The sequence below is a fragment of the Sphaeramia orbicularis genome, chromosome 6 (assembly GCF_902148855.1).
Source record: "Sphaeramia orbicularis chromosome 6, fSphaOr1.1, whole genome shotgun sequence".
In the NCBI taxonomy this organism is placed as follows: domain Eukaryota; kingdom Metazoa; phylum Chordata; class Actinopteri; order Kurtiformes; family Apogonidae; genus Sphaeramia; species Sphaeramia orbicularis.
This window is the reverse complement of record NC_043962.1, coordinates 31,573,782-31,595,452: the sequence shown is the minus strand read 5'-3', so window position 1 is coordinate 31,595,452 and position 21,671 is coordinate 31,573,782. Positions and strand designations below refer to the sequence as shown.

Below are 21,671 nucleotides of genomic sequence, written 5' to 3'. Positions count from 1 at the left end.
TGAATAAACATGTGCTTTTATCCAAGATGTAACAACAGTGATGGAGCGTGTCTAATTTATAACAACTGCCAAGGCTGCATACCTTTCTTGGTTTAGTCGCGATGACGGGAGAGGGATATGCATTGTCAGATGTAAGAGACCAAGGAGTTCAGGATCAGTTAGTAAAGTCTGTGATGTAAGACCAGGTCCAAGGCCCTTGAAAATAAGAGGCAAGGCCATAAATTAAACCTGTAAATACAAATATGTGCAAAAAATATGCTTAATTATCACAAATCAATCCCTAAATCTTTGTTTTATCCATGAATTGTAGAAATAGATGAACTCATTTGAGACTAATTTTAGTTGAAAGCTTAAAACTGAAACATTATATTGACATCAGAGAAAAGAGGTCAACTCCAGTCACATAATCTATGAAAGTAACAGTTCAGGGGCCATAGATGGTGATCTCCTTAAATCACACCATGACAAATGTGGCCTTCATTGTGTGTCTTATCTGCTGTGAATTTCCCTGCCTGCTTATTGACAAAAGCAGCTAGATACAGTCTCGCTTCATTATGGAGAGTAGTGACATCAGCAGGTCTGTGGGTTACCAGGATACATGGAGAGAGAGGGCATGCAATCCAATTAAAAAGAGAGAGAGAGAGAGAGAGAGAGAGAGAGAGAGAGAGAGAGAGAGAGAGAGAGGAGGAGGAGGAGGAGGAGGAGGAGGCAAACACAGGCTCCAGATCAGCTGTCAGATAATTGTTTTCAAACAGAGCTCCAGTCGCTGCCACAAGAGAAACAGCTGAAAAACTTCAACCAGCATCACACGTAAGTGATTGGAAATCATACTGTGATGATTAGAACTGTTGGAAGGATTTTTTTTATATATATATCTTGAGCACTTCATGCTTTTTTAAGGTGAGCCTTTTTTTTGTAACTGTTGACCTTGGTGGAAGTAAATTGCATTTTAAAAAATTAGATGAACTCACCGGCTTTTGGAACATTGTGTGAACATGTTTCTCAGAAATTAACAACTAAAAATGCTGTTTTTTGTATAGATGAAGAAAAAACATTAAGAATACGAAGTAAAAAGAAAAGTCCTTTTGGTCCTATTTTCTTTTACTTTAAGTTTGATAAAACTACCTTACAGTTATAAAGAGACCTGTCAGTGAATTCTATTACAAGATTAGAAAAAGACTTATTATAAATACTCTCCATTTCCACTCTCCACTATTATATGTAGTAACTAGACTAAGACCCTTTTAAAAGACAAGTAATATTTTTGCTCCAGGGCATTGAACAGAACAGGAACCCTCTACCAAAACTTGAAACTCTGCCAACAAACTTGCAAACAGCTTGGCTTCTTCTACATTTTTTATGGTTATTTTCATAATTACAGTTCATTTTTCCTCATAAAAATATATTTATCATGCAACTTATGTGCCACTAATAATTTTTTTTTTTTTTTTTTTTTTTTTTTTTTTTTTTTTTTTTTGCTGTGTAAAATGTGTTGTAAATTTGGTTTTCATAGAAAAAACATGCAATGTCACATGCTCAGCAAAAGGAATGCCTACTGTAAATAGATATATATTTCTTATATTTCTTTAACACTTGACATGACCCAAAATAGCAGCTTTTAACTTCCTGTCTCAAAACTTATCCAAGAGGTGCATATAGAGGGATGAACATATGAATGATTTCATCCAAGCACACTGTGATGTTTGTGCTCAAGTCTCAAGCATTTAAGAAAAGTGTGGCTATTTATGGATGCATTTCTTTTTCTCTTCCTTTGTTTTGCTTTTGTGATACTTCAACCTGATCAAATGGATATCTGAGGTTTGATTAAAAAAAAGGCTGCATTTTTTTAAGGAGGAAAAACAACTATAAGACTACAAGCTGGTGTTAGGCTAGTATTGTTCCATAAATACACAACAAAAAGAAAGATAAGTATAAAAAAATTAATTGGCTAGGATGCTAAAAGTAATAAGTGGATTGTAAACAAACTTAAGGTTATTATAAGTAGAACAAGTAGCTGGCTAAATGTTTTAATATTACATGATTATTATTATCTGGTGTTAAAAGAATTTGTTTGTAGTCCATATGAGCAGAATTTAGGCAAAAATAAAATACAAGTCATGACGGAGAATATTTTTGCATCATTAGTAGTTACTGGCATGCATTTTATACTATTTATTATAATGGCTCGGCATTGCATCCACAAAAATAAATCAATCTTGCAGCATTAGGAAATATTATTGGAATGTTACAACAAAAACACAGTCGTGTTCATTTAGGAAGAAGTCAATGAGAAACTGACAGATCCCGCCCATCTGGAAGACTCCAGTTTGTCATCGAACATCCTTTTGTTGACTATTTTTTAAGCCCCGAGTTTAGCATTTAAGAAACACTTTTCCTGTGAGTGAGCACATTTCCCAATTTAATTTGAGAAATTTTACAAGCTCACATACTATGAAATATAATGTAATAGAATTTAATTATTCTCAATCGAAAATGTGGAATTAAAAGAGACTGCAAATAGGTTCTTCTGTCCTGTCAGGCTAAAGTGAGGGAATATAGACAATAATTAACCACAGCCGCATTCGCTCGGCAGGTGGTCGGGCTCTCGCTGACGGTGGTGATGCTGCTGAGCTGGCGGAGCTGTTTGGTAGCTAGCCAGCAACGAGCACCACATAAATTCTCACTTTTGTTGTGTTTGTCATTGGCGCTAGCTTGTGTTATTTAGCAGCGGATAAACACAACATGTTAGTGTAGCTGTTGTTGTGACTCAGCTGCAGAACCCGCACAGGAGCAGCAAACAGCGGGCAGTGATGCTAACCAGCGGCGGGGAACTCGCTAACACTCCAGCTATCGCTCAGCATTTTTACCCATAACATCAGTATTTACTAGTTGTCATGTTACTTACCACCAGGCAGAAATAACCGACGCCTCCACTAGACCACATCAGCTGAACAACATGACTCATACACAGTGAGCTAACGGGTAGATTGGCTAAGTTAGCCTGCGGTTAGCGGCTAATTTAGCTGGGGATGCTAGTGTGCAGCTGAGCTGATGTGTGCCCCATGGAGCTGAAGTGTTGCTCGGCTTGCCAAACATGAGGGGCCGTCTGAGCTGGGTTTTTGTGCCTCTGTCAGCAGGAGGCAGAACATGGAAGCCGAGGAAGAGTGGAACAAAGACTTCAGTGCACAAAAACTCCTGGATAAAAAGGTGCTCTGCAAGCGGAATGGCAAGATCGGTAAGATTGTCCACATTGTAAATTCCACATTCATGGAGAAGATGGAATGGTTGAGTTAAAGGATAGATTCATATTTTCTTGTCTCTAAACCCTCTTGCCACAATGACTACTTACACATGATCTTCACTTAATGTCCTTTGCTCTCAGTTTGACTAAAATAGATTCATTCTGTATAAATGAATGAATAAATTAGAGACAGCTTAACAATGCTTTTCCAAGTCTAATACCACTAGGTTACATGTTGGAAATAACTGTATGTACTTATGTAATACACAAGCAAAACAGCCTTAAGAATGATGCTACTCTTAAGAAATGAAGTCCAATACAAATACCTGTAGAAACTGTGCCGTTTACAGTAAAGGTGAAAGGAGGACAAAGCATAAATGAAATATTACCAGGGTAATATCTTAAATTCGATAATGGGATTTTTAGGGATAAAATTGTGTTAAATATAAGTATTAATAGGGTAGATAATTATAAACAACTTAAGAAACTGGGGGAAAAACTTGTAAGAAAAACACAAAATTACTTCCACCAGCTGCAAATACATGCATTTGTTCAATATTGGCTAATACAGATTCTCTTTATTAGATTGGAGCCTTCCTAAATCAGTTGAGGCTCTAGGCATCTAAACTGAATCAAGTTGCTGTCTTTCTGAAGTAAGGGGGGGTAAGATCACATCACATCAGTCAACAACTTTCTGCCAGTCTGGGGAATTGTACCGACGACCCTTTGGTCACAAGCCAACTCTCCAGCTGACTCTCCAGCCTTGTAGGCCACGGCTGTAATATAGACAAATCAATTTAGCAATTATTCTCCAAAATAATTGCATGCAAAGCCTCCTCCAGGATTCATGTGATTACCTAATTGTTGTTTTGTGACCTAAGCCCAAAACTGCATTTTAACTGCAAGGTGATCTGTCATTTGCAGGTATATTGAGAACTCTGCTAAAAACCCAGAACACTCTACAAATCCAGTCCATCACCCGGTCAGAATGTGCTGGTAAGTGAAATCCTGCACAAAGGAAAGCCACAAGCTTCACACACACACACACATTTTGTGATAGTTCAGTTGGTTATGTATAAGTAATGCAAATACCCATTATAGGGCAGCAATTCTTTAACAGTAATCTGAAAAAAGGAATGCTGGCTCTGCCTGATGGAGTAAGACTTGAACCTCTTATGTATTTAATTAATCATCTAAAATATGAAATAATTAAAGAAAAGAAATTAAAACTTCAACTCACATAGATTAAGGAGTCAGTGATAGATTTTACTGCATTTTCTCCTCTTAGGCTCCTGTCCAAATTTGATGATGAATAGAAGCGACCAGGCAGATGCTCGGCCCGTCCCCGTGGCCCTCACCCCCCAGCTCCCTCCCAGAGCCCACCGGCCCCTCTGCATGTCGGTCTCCTCCGACAGCAGTGGACGCTTCAAAGCTCTGGAGACGCAGGAGTGGAAGAACAACCTCAAAGCGCAGGTATGTCCAGAAATTCACAGATGTTCCAGTCCTCAGTAGGACCAACAGGCAAAATGACAAACATCAAAAATACAATATAGATATTTGTTTGGGGAAGACCCAGAGTTTGTAGAGATGTGTTGGAGATAGATTAGCCATGCACCTTTACTGTGCCATACTATTCCTGTCCAATTCAAGTAATACGGGAGTTTCCCATTTGCATTTAAAAATAGAGCCCATTCTCAAATTCACATGACACTTCAACACCTTGTTTGCAGGGGTGTCATGGTTGTGAATCCAAAGTATGATCTGTGATACAAACGTCCATGATCAGAGTCACAGATCCATCTGCTGTTCTTCACCACAGCTGTTGTGCTATCATAAGTTTCTTAATATAACAATTGTAATTATTCAGTTAATGGGGGTGACAAATAAATGACCAAATAATGTGAATTACTATTAAAATATACATATACATACATACACATATACGTATACATTTCATGTAAAACTATGCTTATCTGAAGAGAGATGTATTTGTGACATTTGTGTAATAAAAGGTCAGACTAGATTGACACCAACTCATACTTCAGATAACAATTATAATGGATTCAGTGTCATGTGCAGCCTATATGCCTCCAGTGTATCTGCTCCAGTGTTTTCTGTTGCTTTGGATAGGCCATCCACATTGTCCAGCTAGAAACATACACACAGTACAGACTGTATCGATTTATGACGTCGGTGTTACATAAGCTCCTCTCCTCACTTTCCTGTGTCTAGTTGTTTGGAGAAGCTGCTCCATAAGTTGTCTCCACACAGTTGTTTTTATTGTCTTTATTTTGCTTTGTAAAATATTTGCTCAGTGTGAAAGTGCCTAAAACAGTTCTAAACATAAATTGATGTACAAATTAATCTCATGGGAAAAATACTTCCATTGTTCAGAATTAATATACTAAGATAACATGTGGACAGTGACACCAGACGTTTTTGTTCCATAACTTTCACTGCTTCTCTCATGTCAGCCACCCTTTCACTCCTACTCTAAAACAAAATACAAAAGCAAAATATCTCCTTGAACTGAGCTGTGGTTTTGCAGAATCACTTCACCCTACTTATTTTCAGGGTTTGCTCCTGGAGGATTCTGTTGGTGGCTTATTGAGAGCCTGGTTTAGACCACCTCTAAATGTAAAGTGTCATGAGATAACTTTTGTTAAGATGTGGCACTATATAAATAACATTTGATTGATCCTGAGAAGCTCTGCTGTGCGTTGTTGGATGAAACAGCTGCCTACATGTCCAATATGTTTGTTGCAGATGGAGCAGGCCCACAGTGCAGGAGCCGCCAGCAGCACTGGCTCTTTGGAGCGTGCCTCCCTGTTCTGCGCCTCGGCCTCCACCACAGCGTCCAGCTCTGGCCTGTCCAGCCCAGTGGAGATGCTCAACAAGAGTAAATCCTCCAGTCGTTTCTCTCTCTTTTCTCCACCCTGGAACAGCAGCTCAGAATCTGACTCCAACCCTCCATCGCGCTCTGGCTCCAAAAAGTTGCGTAACTACAGCAGGAGAGCTGCCACAGGGCCAGCTGGAGCCAGGGGACCTGATGTACCTGAGCCCAAACCCAGCGGCCCAGAACACTTTCAGTACTCTGAACCCGTCATCTCCAAGGTGACAGACTACATCTTTGTTGGGAACCTGAATGCAGCGTACAATGGACGAACCCTTTGCCGCAACAACATCGACAGCATCATCGACATGAGCAACGTACCTGGAGAACCGGGTCCCAGCCTCAGCCTCATACCATGCACCTGCTCCCGTGGGGCCCGCCACAGCTGGTCCCGCCTTAAGGTGGACATCAGTGATGTGCCAGATGCTCTTGGGGACGGGCCGGCACTGAAGCAGCGCTGTTTTGAGGACATCAATGAGTGCATCAATGCCTCTACTGAGAAAAGGAAGCGAGTCCTGGTTCACTGTAGGGATGGCTTCTCCCTGGCTCCCACCTGCATTATCCAGTACCTCATGGTGAAACAGAACATGAGGCTGATTGCCGCCTACGAGCTGCTGCGGGCCAAGTATCCAGTCAACATCAGGGAGTGCCACCAAAATGTGCTGGTGAGCCTTGAGAAAGCACTGCGGCCTGGAGGCAATGTTGATCCAGAATGCTTCAAACAGGCCATCTCACGTAAAGTGGCGTGGACCTGACTCAGTTTCCCCAAATTCTTGGCTGCTGTTCAAGGTTCTCTTTATTCCTCCACCCCACCATAGTATTGGATATTAACCTATTTATGGCATCTGTTGTTCAACTGGATATGTTTGTGAAATTGATGTATCTCCTCTTAATACCTGTAAATGTGAACAGGAAAATAGACTTCATATATACTGTATACAGCTTCTTGGTATAGAGATGTAATAGTGTTGGCTGTATAATTGATATAGTCCTGCTTCAGTTCTGTGCCATGCCGTCATGGTGATGTTTTATATCAGAGGAATTTCTAAACGGGAGATCTCAGGAGATTATTGATGTCATTCCAGTGCAGCAGAAGAAATTACTCTTGACATTAACCTGCATCTTGTTCACGCCAGACAGTAAAATGCATTTTTACGAGCTGAGGTGATTAGCATAACAATTGTCATATTAGTAATTAATTGTCTAAGTATAAAATGTCAAAATGTCATGTACACAAACCTCTCAAATATGACCATTTATTCTTTTAACTGCGTGAAAACTATGCTCAGTTAAGTAAAATGAATTTTCATAAAAATTCGGGAGAGCTGCTGTTTACTCAGACAGTAGGAGGATTAATTCTAGATGTTGATAATGACCTGGTCTGAGCCTGAATTGAGTTTGACCCAGTTTCGTCTTCTCAAGCTTTGTGTTCATGGAGTCCAGAATTGTTTTTTTTACAGCAGTCCAAACACAGCCACTATTGATATTTAGACAGAATCATGATGCCTGGTGTGAACTGGAGTCCATGTTGTGTGGATGTAAACTCAGATGTCTACTCAGATTCAGCCATCATTTGGAGGTAACAAAACCATTATAACTTTTTTAACAAACAATTGTGTGGCTGTACTATTTGTCGTGGTTTGGAAAAGGTTTCTCCCACCCTTGAACCCTGTAAAAACTTAGCTGCGATATCTGCTGCTCACTGGAGGACCTCCATGTTATTCGTCACCATTGGATTAATCATCACTGACTGGACTTCTCTGATTAATCTGCTTCTATCGCAAGAAGGAACTTTGCACATGGACACATGTTTTGAACCTAACCTGCTTCTGTTTTGTGACCTTTTTTTCTTTTTTTTTTTTGTGTTTTCTGATGTCATACTTGAGGGAAGATGAATGGCCCAACCTGTCCTCTGTGAGGAAGCTTGTAGCCCCCTTTTATGCCACAGTTTGTTTGGTTAAATCTCCTTGGTGGTGCTCAGACTGTGGCTTTGTGAATTTCAACTTCAGTGTATGCAGTGACGCTGGGTGACGTGCATCTCTGTGGATTATCAGTATTGGTGTGTCAGTGCCACTGAACTGCAATTCAGGGTTTACACTACAAGAGATGATTTTGCACTACACACAGGGTTGCCCAGACATGCAAGCTGTTGCCTTTTTATTTTAATGTTTTTAATCATTATGTATTTGCTTTTTTTGTGTTATTTTGTTGTTTTGGATGTGGGGGGGTTATAGCTGATTGGATAATTACCTATAAGCCAGTTTACCGGTCAGCAGACTCTTGCCAAGTTTACATAGTTATCAGAAATACCACATATTTGTTACATTTCAATTAAAGTTGGTTTACATGCTCCCGTGTTACTTGACCTCAAAAAACTGAGTTTACATCGTGTTTGATTTCTGTAGAGCCACAATCTATACAATATGTCTGACTTTCAATTTTAAGTACATTTTTAGAAGTAGAATAATTGTATACAAAAATCTGTAATATTGTGCAAGTAAAATATGTAGTTCTGGCCTGTACAGCCCTGGAAATAAATATTAGACCACTGACAAAGAAGTGAAAATTTAATATTTGTCATATCTGGGCTGCAAATGTATAACACATCAAAGGGTTTTGTAAATTTCTTTGAAGTGTCTCTTGTTGAAAGACAATTCAACAATTTTACAAAGAATCTAATATTAGAAGGACTCTTGAATTTCTGTAGATGGTCACTTTGCTCTACAAATTATTTTCAAAGCTGAAGTTGGTTAACATTCACAGACAATAGCATTAAAGTTGATGCACTGACCTGCTGTCACCTACTAAACTTATCTGATTTGGCACTGTCACAGTATATCAAATCAGTACAAATTTAGTCTGGACCACATAACAGCTATTTGACCTGCAGGCATTAACATATTAAATTTCATAGTGAAGGTATAGCACTGGTTTTAGAGTTGCCAAGTAGGAGGAACCCTTTTCTCCTATTTTTTTTCAGTTTATGCATCTATTTTTCAAGATGATAACTTCTTTTGCTTAACATACAAATGCCAGACTCTATACATAATATTATTTATACACCTTTATTTTAACTGTTGCTTTTGAATACTTCCAACTTAATTTTGGAGGATTTATGTCATTTCCTATCAGCAGAAAGGATGCCTCAAAATACTACATTACCCATAAGCCACAGGAAGTGAGAAAGGCATGCAGAATAGGAATTAATAAACTTTTTCTTCCTATATAGTGTAATTAACAAAGTTTTGCCTTTGATTTGTGAAAGTGAAAGCATCGTATTCTGAAAAAGAAGTCATAAATCATGATTATAGACGTTTCAACTGGGGGTATTTTATGCTAATTTAAATGATGTGGAACCAGTGGCAAAACCCCTTGGCTTGATTTGCAACAAGTGAGTTAAATGGAAATAAGGAGTTTAGGGTGTTTTAATGATATTAAATGGCATTGTTAGGTATTATGTATAAGTTTTTAACTACAGTCCCTTAAAAGTCTGAACTAAATTATTAAGTCTTACGTTCTGTGCCAGTTAATACAAACTTTTCAGGTTAGCATGTAGCTAAAAATTATTACACCACTTTTAGCTAATCAGTAAAATCATGTACATGAAAATGAATCCTGTCATAATCTGCATATTGAAGCTATATTGTTATTTGAGTTGAAAATAATATTCCAGACAGCTAAGAACAGAGTTGTGCTGTACAGTAATAGAAATATAAAAATAGGCAATTTCACTTGCATAAACTGGATTGGGTTACTGAATCAATGAATCAGTTGGATTGATTAACTTATTGTGGTTAATAGAAGCAAAATATAACATGAATAAAAAGCCTATAAATTTGTCAGTGTTTAAACAAAATAAAATATATAGAAATGAAACTAGTTAGAAATAAAAACGGGATGTGTTTGAAAATGTTGCATAAAACGAGCAGTTTTGGTCTGAATGCACTAAAGCATATGGATGGTCAATAATAAAGATGTCAGATGGTTTCAAGAGGATGAACATAAATATTAATACTTAGTAAATATCTTAGACTGAAATGTCACCCATAAAGTGACATCTGAACCACCTAAAGCACTATGCTGGAATCTTGTTAAAGTGTGCGCTAAGTTTTTATTCATCTTGTTTTTAGTTTTCTTATTTTTTTTTATACATGGGCAGCCTCAGTGATAACCAATATGTGATAGGACAATTCACCAACACCCTGAATTTAACCCCAGCAGCACAGTTGAGTTGTAATGTGACTGGTAATGTGTGGTAGGAGTGGAAGCTAAAGTATGGTGCCTTTGTCTGGAGTTGTTTTGTGACCGTATGGTGACATTTGCACACTTTGTATGACTTAAACTTTTCTCGGTATGCTGTAAAATGTTCAATATTTTTTGATGTTTATTTTGGGCAAAAACATGAAACATGACGTTTGTGTAAAGTGGTCTTAGCTGTAATATATTTGCTAGTAATCAGTGTATAGTACGAGTGTTTTACCAATACAGGTGGTGATGAGACTGATTAAGATGCTATTTCTCAGCAGAAGTTTTAATGCTTGTACGAGGCACTGCAGTAGTAGTATTAGTAGGTTAATCTCTCATTGTGAATGTTTTGGTAATGGACATCTCCAAGACAGTCATCATATCAAACTAAATAGTTTTCTAACTTGTTCTCTCAGGTGATATCTCAGTGGCCCAGAATGTTCTCAATGAATATGATGTTCAGATATGTGAAGCAATGTATTTATCATGTCATGTTTCTTAAGTCAGATATATTTGTACCGTTGAAATATTAAAGAAGATGTGCTTTAGTGTTGGCTTAGTAAATCAATCGCACAGTACTTATAATAATACACAATATAACCAGTACAAAATAGAAGAGTCTCTAAAAACATGGTTTTCCATCCATCCATCCATCCGTCCAATTTCTACTGCTTATCCGGGCCTGGGTTGCAGGGGCAACAGTCTAAGCAGGGATGCCCAGACTTCCCTCTCCCCAGACACCTCCTCCAGCTCTTCCGGGGGACCCCATGGCATTCCCAGGCCAGCCGAGAGACATAGTCTCTCCAGCATGTCCAAGGTCTTCCCTGAGGCCTCCTCCCGGCGGGATATGCCTGAAACACCTCCCCAGGGAGGCGTCCAGGAGGCATCGGAAATGGATGCCCGAGCCACCTCAGCTGACCCCTCTTGATGTGGAGGAGCGGCGGCTCTACTCCGAGCTCCTCCCTGGTGGCTTGTGGTTTTCCACAAGATTTTAAAATGTCAAATCGAGTGCCTAGGGCAGGGGTGGCCAACCCTGGTCCTGAAGAGCCACTGTCCTGCATGTTTTAGATGTATCCCTCTTTCAACACACCTGATTCAAAAGATAAGCCTATCATCAAGCACTGCAGAAGTCTGATAATGACCATCAGGTGTGCTGGAAGAGAGAAACATCTAAAACGTGCAGGATAGTGACTCCAGGACTAGGGTTGGCCACCCCCGGCGTAGGGTATGTATAAAGGTGTTAAATATGAGATTTATGGTTTATGTAAGGGATTTAGCAATGGTGGTATGTAACTAAGTATACATATTTACACATTTAAAACTGTAAATTTTGTTAAGTAGTATAGTGTTATATAAATATTTCCATTTTATGCTACTTAATGTTGTACTCATTTTACAGGGAAATGTAGTATGTTTTATTCCACTACCTTTATTTGACACTTCTGTAGGTACCTGATACTTTTTACATTAAGCCACTGATGTATGATGATCTACTTAGTCATTTACAAAGTATCAAAAATTGATTTTATATTGAGCAATTACAACAATAAAATCAGTATTTAGCAGTGGCATCACTAGATGTAGTGACGATATGTAGTTAAACTACATTTCTGAATAACTTCAACAGTGGTTCATCTTTAAATCAAATAGCTTTTCAGTAGTTTAGTCCATTTACTGACCAGGTAGTGTTCACAAAAGTTAGATTTTTATGAGTGATCTTGAATGTGAAATATGGATAGGTGACGCCGTGAACAAATACAGACTTAACACTATTTATTTATTTTACCATTCATGATGAAGATATTAAGCAGGGCTGTACGCATACTTTTTTAGGTGGTAGCGCTGGTGTTAGCAAGTTAAAAATTTTAGCTGCACAAAGAAAAATTTAGTAGCACATACAGTTGGACAGTTAGTTAATGTGTTTATTGGCTAAATTAATTTGATACTGATCAGAAATTCTAACAATGTTGAACAACAATTAAAGTGATTCTTCAACCTTTATTTTCCTCCACCTGAACACAAAAGGATGAATTTAAACATTTTTAAATATGAAAAATCAACAGTACTATATTTTCAATGCAAATCAGTGACCAGTCTGTGCTGGTCTGAATTGGATATGGCTTACTGACAAGAAACAATTCTAATCAGTTCCAAAATTCAAAATAGATTTTACTCGACAAAAATATATAAAGTTCCATTTGACTAAACAATATGCTTCACTGTGCTTGAAAACTTTGGGGCTGTTTGAAGGTTTGAGACAGAGAGAGAAAGAGAGAGAGAGAGACGCACATTGCTGGCAAATTCAATCAGACAGACGCTGCCTGGGGCGCAGATAAGGGGGGTAAACATGACTATCCTTAAGCTATGTTTGTACGTATGTCATATAGAAACCCACAAAGGAAACTTTATTTTCCAGCTTCAAAATAATGCAAAGTCTCCTCAAGTCATCCACAATAGCTTTAATATTTTTCCTGGAAACTAGTTGCTGCTTTTAGAAAACAATCAGAGCACCAGACCCAGAGACTAATGACAATTCCTGAGTCTGGTCGTCGCTGGTGCTTTAGGCTGAAAAGTTTTCAGGCATCTGGTACCTGATTTATGATTAAAAATCAGATCCTTCTCTAGTTCAGCTGCTGCAAGATCGAAAAGGTCAATTATCTGTGTTACTTTTCATTGTGTTGCATTTTAGATGTGTGCATTATGGGCGTTTTGACATGTTTGACCAGAATTTGCTGTACTTTGTCTTAATTTCAACCACTGCTCACAATCTGCTAAAAGAAAATCTGTCCATGAGACTCAGACTCATCTTAAGTCCCTCAGTGATTTTAAACCTATGGTCATTTTAGTTTCCCATACTTTTTGCCAGACCTGACATACTCATCTTGACTCACAGCTTTTTGTCATTTTATCTCAGGTTTTTTTTTTTTTAATTTAGTCTGTTTCTAGGTGTGTTTCCATCCTTTTTGTGTTTTCAGTTTCCATATGAACCCCCCCCCAAAAAAAGCATGGGTGATAGTTTGTACACTGTTGTGTATTTGTGCATGCTGTACCACATTTGTCCAACAGTCACCGCCAAAGCATTCTGGGTATGGCAATGTGATTGTAAGGCTATTGTATTTTTAAAATTAGTGGGAAGAAGTGAGTTTATGCATAGTCCATTGTGCCAAAACTCAACCCAAAGTGGATTGGATAATTTCCTTCTGCTATTAATTGCCTTTTCGATCAGCTTGATGATACCTTATTATACCCTACATCACCACCACAATTTTTTTCTTTCGTTTATTCCTGTGAGTAATTTTTTGGAATCTCCATGTCAACACACTATGCATCAAGAAAGGACATGCAATTAAAGATTTATAAAGTAACGTGATAATTTTTTTGTCAGCTTTAAAAAGTTCAGTTATATATGTCAGTAAATAAAACAGTATGAACACAGTTTTCCTTGGACATTTTTTGTCTACAGTGTTAAAATATTAAAATTTATTGGTGACCACCTCAATGTCATCAGCTTCATGACTGTAAGTCCATAATCAGTTGTTTTGTCTTGGATCTATTCACTTTTAAAACTGAGGCCCTACATCATTTGACAAAGTCCTCTTAATATCAACTGTTAACATTATGTTAACTGCTGTGAATGGAACCAACCATAGGCTATTTACAATATTACATGCAACCTTCATTGTTTCTACATACATGGGCGGAACCTGATAATTGTTGGCATCTCAGAGCAGGATGGTTTAAAACAGTATGCAGGCCTCTGGTGGGCTGCCCATTCTTTTGTTGTCACCTTGTGGTGTTTTTGAGTATTACTATAAAATGACAAATCTCAAACCCGACTGAATGAACATACCAAACCGTATTAAGAGACATACATATACATATATTTCACCAGCATTAGTTATAATATATATTCATTGTAAATATCTGGATTATTTATTTTTGCAAGAATTTAATATACACAGCCTTTTAGTAACATAGTGAGTTATGTTACATTTTAATTATTTGTCATGATATTTTTTTAGTAGGGATGTCACTACACTGTGTGTGCATTAAGGAATTGCAGTTCATGCTGATGATTTACAATAGTGAAGTAATTGAGCCCTCAGTGAAAAGGATGGGATGTGATAGATTAATCTCTGTGGTCCTACTTTTGAGATGGTTATTAAAGTGATGTACAGTATGGACTGTGCTCACCACCTTCCGTGCTTTTACCTATAATCATGATTGATTTTTACAGCCACCTAGAATGTCTGAGTGTGAACTAGATTATGTTTTAATTGAAAAGCACAGAATGGACAGACCAAAGCATTATACAGCTATATTTACATGCATGCATGAACAAATATCCATAGAATACTGTGCAAAAGTCTTATACCACCTGTAGTTTTGTTGTTTTTGCAGAATTGAAATAAATATACTTATATATTTCTCATTCTCTTTTCTTCAGATACAAGAAGAAAATACAAGAAACATGTGCACAGCCGTAGAAGAAGAGACAGCATGAACAATTAGATACATCTGACATGTGATGAATGAAACCTAATGTAAAACATCAGAAAAATAATGCTATAAAGCTCAAACAAAAAAATATACTGAGAGTTAAAGACATTAATTGCAAAGGGAGGTCAAACTATATATTACCTTTTTGGTTTATAGATAGTCATCCTGGAGCTGTTTTGTTAATGGTGTATATGCTTCCCAAATATCCAAATTGTATCTTAATGAAGAGACTGAGAAATGCATGTGTGGTCTTCAGAGCTTTACTAAACTGACAAATCTAATGTTGGCCTTGGCCTTTTCCATAATGCTTTTCATATACATTATATTATGTCAGTATGCAAGCTAGATCTTTCTTTAAATCTTTGTCAATATCTAAATTTGCCAAACTTCACAAAATGTTTAAATATTTACATTAAGTAAATATCCTATTAATTAAAGTTTCATAATGGTTTGTCAGTACTCTCCAACAAATTGTATTCATTACAATTGGCATTTAGAATTATAGTTCAATACAATTAATAGTTGGTGAGTAAACCAAAATGTGCATATTATCGGGATTTAATTTTCATTTTACGAATTTACGCTTTGGTTTCAGCCCGGAACTGTCTTTCTTAATCGCATTATCCCATCGGAACATTTTTGTGTAACACACAGGTTGGCAATCATGTCGGCGCTGAAGTCTGGGAGCCCACAGTTCGAATAGTAAAAATTCAGGTTCTTACAACTCATTCTCTATTTTTTGTATTCAGAACAGTTTATTTTGAGATTATGTATTGAGGAAAGGTGGCGTCTACTTGCCAGCACCGACCGCATTTGATGTAAAGTAAGTTTATTAGCGACTTCTCCCTCAGGCTTTTCTCTTCTCGACTGGTAATGTTAACGCTAGCTAACGTATCGCTGGTTAGCTAAGTTGATATGATAAACCTACAAACTACCATCTTCGCTTTGGATTCTTCCTTTTTAGATCCCAGTTGTATGAGCTCAAAGACGCCGTCCACAGCAGAACATTAATTTAGAACGGCGTAGAAAGCAAAGGATTTTTCGTATATGCGCTTCATTCAAGTTACTTAATATTTCCGTCAATGTTGCTAATGTGTATTGTTTGAGTTCTGGACAAGGTGGTGAGGTTAACAGACATTTATTGTTATTTTTTTTCACCGAAATGTGTCAGTACTGCACTTGGGGGCTTGTCGCGATTACTGTTATTCACATACTCTGTGCTCTCTCAGTTTTTGCCATGGCTTCACTGTCAGAGGAAGTGCTTCTGGTGGTGAAAAAGGTCCGCCAGAGGAAGCAGGATGGTACACTGTATCTGATGGCAGAACGCATAGCCTGGGGTCCAGAGGGCAAGGACCGCTTCACAGTCAGCCACCTCTATGCGGACATCCGCTGTGAGTACAAAGCATCTTAAAGTTAATACCGCTTGAATGTTAATAATGTTTACAGGATGCTTTAACTTTGATCTGTGCAGGTCAGAAGATCAGCCCGGATGGTAAATCCAAAATTCAGCTCCAGCTGGTCCTTCACACCGGTGAGAGTACCACATTCCACTTTGCCAATGAGAGCAGTGCGCTCAAAGACCGTGATGCTGCCAAGGAACTGCTGCAGCAGCTACTGCCCAAGTTCAAGAAGAAAGCAAACAAGGAGCTTGAGGAGAAAAATAGGTGAGGCACAACTGCTTTACTGTATTTCCTGTGTATTATCTCCAAAATATGCGCTGCATCAATTTTATCATTCTGTTCTAATAATGATAGATAATTGTTGAGATGGACACAACTGTTTTTTGTAATTGTACCAGTAAGGCAATTTAACACTATTGTATACCCCTTAAATATTGCTTTGTTATTCTGTACCTCCAGAATGCTTCAAGAAGATCCAGTACTTTTCCAATTATATAAAGATCTCGTTGTGAGCCAAGTGATCAGTGCTGAGGAATTCTGGGCCAATCGGTTAGGAGGCATAAACAACACAGACCCTGGTTTATGTGACAACAAACAGGAAGTCGGTATATCTGGAGCCTTTCTGGTAAGTGCATCAGGCTTATCCAACATGATTCTTACAGCGTCAGTGTAACTTTGCACTTAGCAAACAAATTGTGAAGTATTGACTATTGTTTACTTTTTGGATTACAGGCAGACATTAGACCTCAGACAGACGGGTGCAATGGGTTGAGATATAATCTAACAGCTGACATCATTGAATCCATCTTCAGAACATACCCAGCAGGTAAACCACTGCATCTCTACTTTGACTTTATCCCATCCAGGAAAACACTGCTGAAAGCTATACACCAAGAGTTCTCAGAATTTTAAAAAATTAACCACAAATCATGTGTATTTTTATTCATTCTAAGGAACAATTAGTAACTAGTGTAACCAGTATTTTCTGTTTGATAATAATAATAGAATGACTCAAATAAAATTTACATAATTTGGTTTATGCTTGCAGTGAAACAGAAGTATAGTGAAAATGTGCCTCATAACCTGACGGAGAAGGAGTTCTGGACGCGTTTTTTCCAGTCCCATTATTTTCACAGAGACCGCATCAACACAGGAACACAGGATATCTTCTCAGAATGTGCCAAGCAGGATGATAAAGGTAGGAGCTGTTAAGCTTGTCTGATATCTTTAACTGATGCTACTGCATATATTACTTAATTCGTTACTGCAAAGCAGAGAACAAAACAGGTGTGCTGTTGTGTGTAAAACCTATAAATCCATATGTTGCAGGGTTGAAGTCAATGGTCAGTCAAGGTGTGAAGAATCCTTTGGTTGATCTTCTGTCGTTAGAGGATAAAACATTAGACGAGGTGAGATTTAATTGGACCGAGCCTAATTGAAGCAATCCAGACGTGTGTTAGTCAACTATTTTTGTATGTTTCTTTTTTCATGGCTTCTTTAAACCTCAATACTTGGTAAATTTTGTGACACAGGGTTACGGACTTTGCACATCAACACCTTCAACCTCCAGCTCTAACAGGACAGTGAAAGACAGCAGCAACTCTGCCATTATAAAGCGGTTTAACCATCACAGTGCCATGGTGCTGGCAGCAGGCTCACGCAAAGGGTAAACAATTTATTTGTTAAAAATGCATGATAAAACACTCACTTGCTGTGTCATTTTTGTGTTCATTATGTCATGTTCATCATTCCTTACAAAGGGACACTCAAGTTGACCAGGCCAGTGAGACAAGCAGTACAGATGGAAACTCAAGGGATTCTGACTTCTTCCAGCCGCCTGTCAAGAAGGTATTATGATACTGTGGTTTTACAGGAAAAAATCCAAATGAAAATGTTAGTTTAGTTGTGTAAAAAAAAAAAATCTCTCTGTGTTTCTTTTTCTGTAGGTTAGATTACAAGAGGCCATAGAATATGAGGATTTGCAAAGGGAAAACGGACCAAAAACAGTTGCGTTAAACCTCAAGAAAGCTGACAGGTATTACAGGTTTACATTTTCTTTGTAGTATTTCTTTTTTGTTCTTCACGTGTTACTTAGCAGTCGAGACATGTTGCTACAGCTGTATCTTATTATTTTTTCCATGATAAATGTTTAACACATTTTCAACAGACCATAGATGAGTGAAGATTATTGGTCTCTGCATAAATATTTCCTCCAGTAGCTGGTACAGGCACCCGTATGTAACTTAGTACATGGGGAATAGGGCTGTCAACAAATATTCAAAATTTCATTATATATCTGACTTGTAAATAAAAACAGACATCAGGCTATGAAAATCAATGTACTATTGTCCAACAGCGGTGCTGTTCACAAGATCTCATGTAGGGTTTGGCCACTGCACTGAATGTATGACAGGAGTCACATTATGTTACTGCACATGGTTTGACATGAACTGTCAAGCTGAAGAGCGTGAATGATTCAAAAAGAACTCAGCACTAATGAAGGGAAAGAGTTTACAACCAAACTTGGCCACAGAGAGAGTGATTTGTACTCATAGTACCCTGCAAAGACCTGATAGGAAATGCTTCGGTGGTTGTTCAGTAGGTGGCAAAATTGTCAACCCGCTAGATAAAGTTTTATGCAAGCTAAACTTAGACAAACCATTGTTTCTGGCAGACGTCATAATCATGTAAAGTAATAATGGAGCGTAAATGTATTCTTTATACTATTTAAATTTTATCACATCACTGGCACATGTGATTTCAACAGCACTCATGGGGAACATACTCTTGTGATTTACAACCTCCACTTATTTCTTGAAGTTTATACAGCCCATTTTCCCATATATTCAGTTAATAAGCAATGCATTTATTAACAACGCATTCATGACATGTTCTAACATATTTTCTCATGCTTTCTGTTTATTTGTAAGGTATGCCCATGGTCCTGTGCCACTTCAGTCCCAACAGTATACAACAAGTCAGGATATCATCAACTCTGTCAACTACATCCAGCATGAAATGGCCAACTACAAACCCAATCTTACTCAGGTTTGATCAGTCCCATTGTGTTTCTGCAACTTTAGTACCCATTGTTTCAGGTTAACAAGGTATAATGATTCATGTTGTTCTTTGATAACATAATCATCACCATGGTAGCTGATCTCCAGAACAAAGAGGCTCATTTTGGATTCAGTAGTTTTAGTCTAAGGAAAAGATTAATGATCACCCTTGGTGTTTCATCCATTCATTCTCTGCACTGAGTAACAACCATAGGACAAACCAGATGCTTTTGGTTTGTCCTGCAGATCATGGATCCCTCTGGGATTGCTGCATGGCTCATTTCATAATAGCTTTAAAGTAGAGGATAAACCCTGATTTATGAAGGTGCTTATTTACCAAAGACATTGTGTATAGAAATAGGTTTAAGACTGTGGTTGTGCCTCTAAAGTGCTTCATCACTCTCTGCAGGTGTTGTCCAGTACATCAGCTAGTTCTGCCATTGCAGCGCTTTCTCCAGGTGGCGTCCTCATGCAAGCAGGAGCACAGCAAGCCATAAATCGTAAGTGTTTGCACAATTGTTAAATAATATTCATGTTATTTATGATAAATGTTGGTTGCCAGTGGTTGCTGCAAGCAGCATTGTGTTGTCCAAGGTAACTAAGTTACCCCTCAGTAGCACTCAACTCCACTTTAAGGAGAGATGGATAAGTGTTTATTCTTATGAAAACAATGCTTTTCTGTTTTATACTCAATATTTTGCTGCTTTAATCTGAATACAATACTAAGGAAATATCAAAGTTCATAATGTTAACACACACTGTTTTTTTCATTTGCCATTTTTCAGAGATGGTACCCCCAGAGGTTCAAGGAGAGTTGAAGCATCTTTATGCAGCTGCAGGAGAGTTGTTGAGACACTTCTGGGCCTGTTTTCCTGTAAACACACCATTTTTGGAGGAAAAGGTTAAAAATATAATTTAATTGGCACATTTGATATGTCTGTAGTAGTTCATATGTCAGCGTACATTAAAAATACAGTCTAAATTGTGTAGCTACCAGAGGGCACGATATTTCATACATAACTGCATATCATGCTGAGAAAAACTTTCAAATTTACCCACTGTAATAGTCCTGGATGATGTGATATACTTGATGTACATTTACAGGTTCTGTCTTTATTATATCCTCAAATTTTGTTTTCATATAGGTCATGAAAATGAAGTCGAACCTCGAGAGATTTCAGATGACCAAGCTTCGTCCTTTTCAGGATAAAATTCAGCGTCAGTATTTAAGTACAAATGTAAGTCACTGAGATATAAATAACTAAACGAGTGCTTTTAGCATATGATACTTTTCCTTTAAATTATTTGTCTTTTTCACAGCTCACAGGGCACTTGGAGGAAATGCTGCAGACAGCCTACAGCAAGTTCCACATCTGGCAAACTCGTCGGATGATGAGGAAAACCTGAGGTCTGTCAGTTTTTCAAAGGAAAGACAAGAAAATCGTTACAGTATATGGACAAATGGCCTGTGTAGGCCCACCAGACTGATGTGAAGAGACAACACATTACAGCCTGATGGGATGTGATTCACAGTGGCTTATGATGAGGATACAGGCAGATGCTGCTATATCCCTAAATATTCAGACTCTAACTGCATCTCAGTCAAAAATAACTGTAATTAGTTTCTTTCTCTTTTTTGTGGGTTTTTTCAGTGGTTGAAAGATTTACACCATAAAAAGTTAAATGGGATGCTTAGAATGGTGTAATATGACCAAATTTCAGATGGGAATCAGAAAGGCACTCAGGACATCAGGCTGAGGTGTGAGAGGCAAGCAGAGGACTGCCAGCATGTGTTTCATCAGTACGAAGAGCCAAGACAAGAGAGCCTGGACACACAAGGAGCTCCTCTAAGCACTGGGACGATTAGTAGAAAGTGAAAAGAGGAAGTGAATATAGCAATACTGTAAAGACATTTAGCACTCGAGTGCATTAGTGTGTGTGAGATCCAGTCACACTGTCACTGGTTTGTATTGTCTGCACATTCTGTCTGCACTGAAGACAAAAACGTTAGTCTGAATTAAAGTGAGACATAAAGCTTTTTGATCCTACTCTTTCTGTTGAAATTGCAGCACTTCTGTTCATGCACTTTTGTTATTTTAAAGCTGTTGTCAAATATTTCATAAGGTTTGTTTTGTTCTACAGTCAGTTTTAGAAAGTAAAATACTTGACATTTTTGAGCTGCTTGTAATGTATTTTGTAGTTGTGCTATATTTCGGAGGGCAACATATTGTATGTTTTACACTTTCATACATGTATTTGTTCTAGTGTTTACTTTGCTCAGACAGTATTTGCATAAAGGAGCCTACACTATAGTCAATATAAGATAATTAGAC

The 21,671-nt window shown here is 37.9% G+C and overlaps 2 protein-coding genes across 4 annotated transcripts; both read left to right on the top strand.

Moving 5' to 3' along the window:
- Window positions 1-2,568: 2,568 nt before the first annotated feature.
- LOC115421651 (uncharacterized) lies at window positions 2,569-9,764 on the top strand. The gene is made up of 4 exons (XM_030137652.1): window positions 2,569-3,235; window positions 4,166-4,237; window positions 4,530-4,714; window positions 6,008-9,764. Exons 1-4 carry the CDS (start codon window positions 3,148-3,150, stop codon window positions 6,887-6,889), a joined length of 1,227 nt encoding a protein of 408 aa, XP_029993512.1. The 5' UTR covers window positions 2,569-3,147; the 3' UTR covers window positions 6,890-9,764.
- Window positions 9,765-15,532: 5,768 nt separating this feature from the next.
- gtf2h1 (general transcription factor IIH, polypeptide 1) lies at window positions 15,533-21,515 on the top strand. 3 transcript variants are annotated; one of them, XM_030137631.1, is made up of 15 exons: window positions 15,533-15,702; window positions 16,109-16,270; window positions 16,351-16,543; window positions 16,739-16,904; window positions 17,012-17,105; window positions 17,328-17,477; window positions 17,609-17,688; window positions 17,812-17,945; window positions 18,040-18,127; window positions 18,226-18,314; window positions 19,210-19,327; window positions 19,748-19,838; window positions 20,124-20,239; window positions 20,484-20,576; window positions 20,659-21,515. In XM_030137631.1, exons 2-15 carry the CDS (start codon window positions 16,117-16,119, stop codon window positions 20,743-20,745), a joined length of 1,653 nt encoding a protein of 550 aa, XP_029993491.1. In that variant the 5' UTR covers window positions 15,533-15,702; window positions 16,109-16,116; the 3' UTR covers window positions 20,746-21,515. The 3 variants fall into 3 exon arrangements, with proteins under 3 accessions (XP_029993491.1, XP_029993492.1, XP_029993493.1); XM_030137632.1 differs by having other exon boundaries at window positions 15,548-15,593; XM_030137633.1 differs by lacking the exon at window positions 15,533-15,702 and adding an exon at window positions 15,736-16,005.
- The last annotated feature ends 156 nt before the right edge of the window (window positions 21,516-21,671 follow it).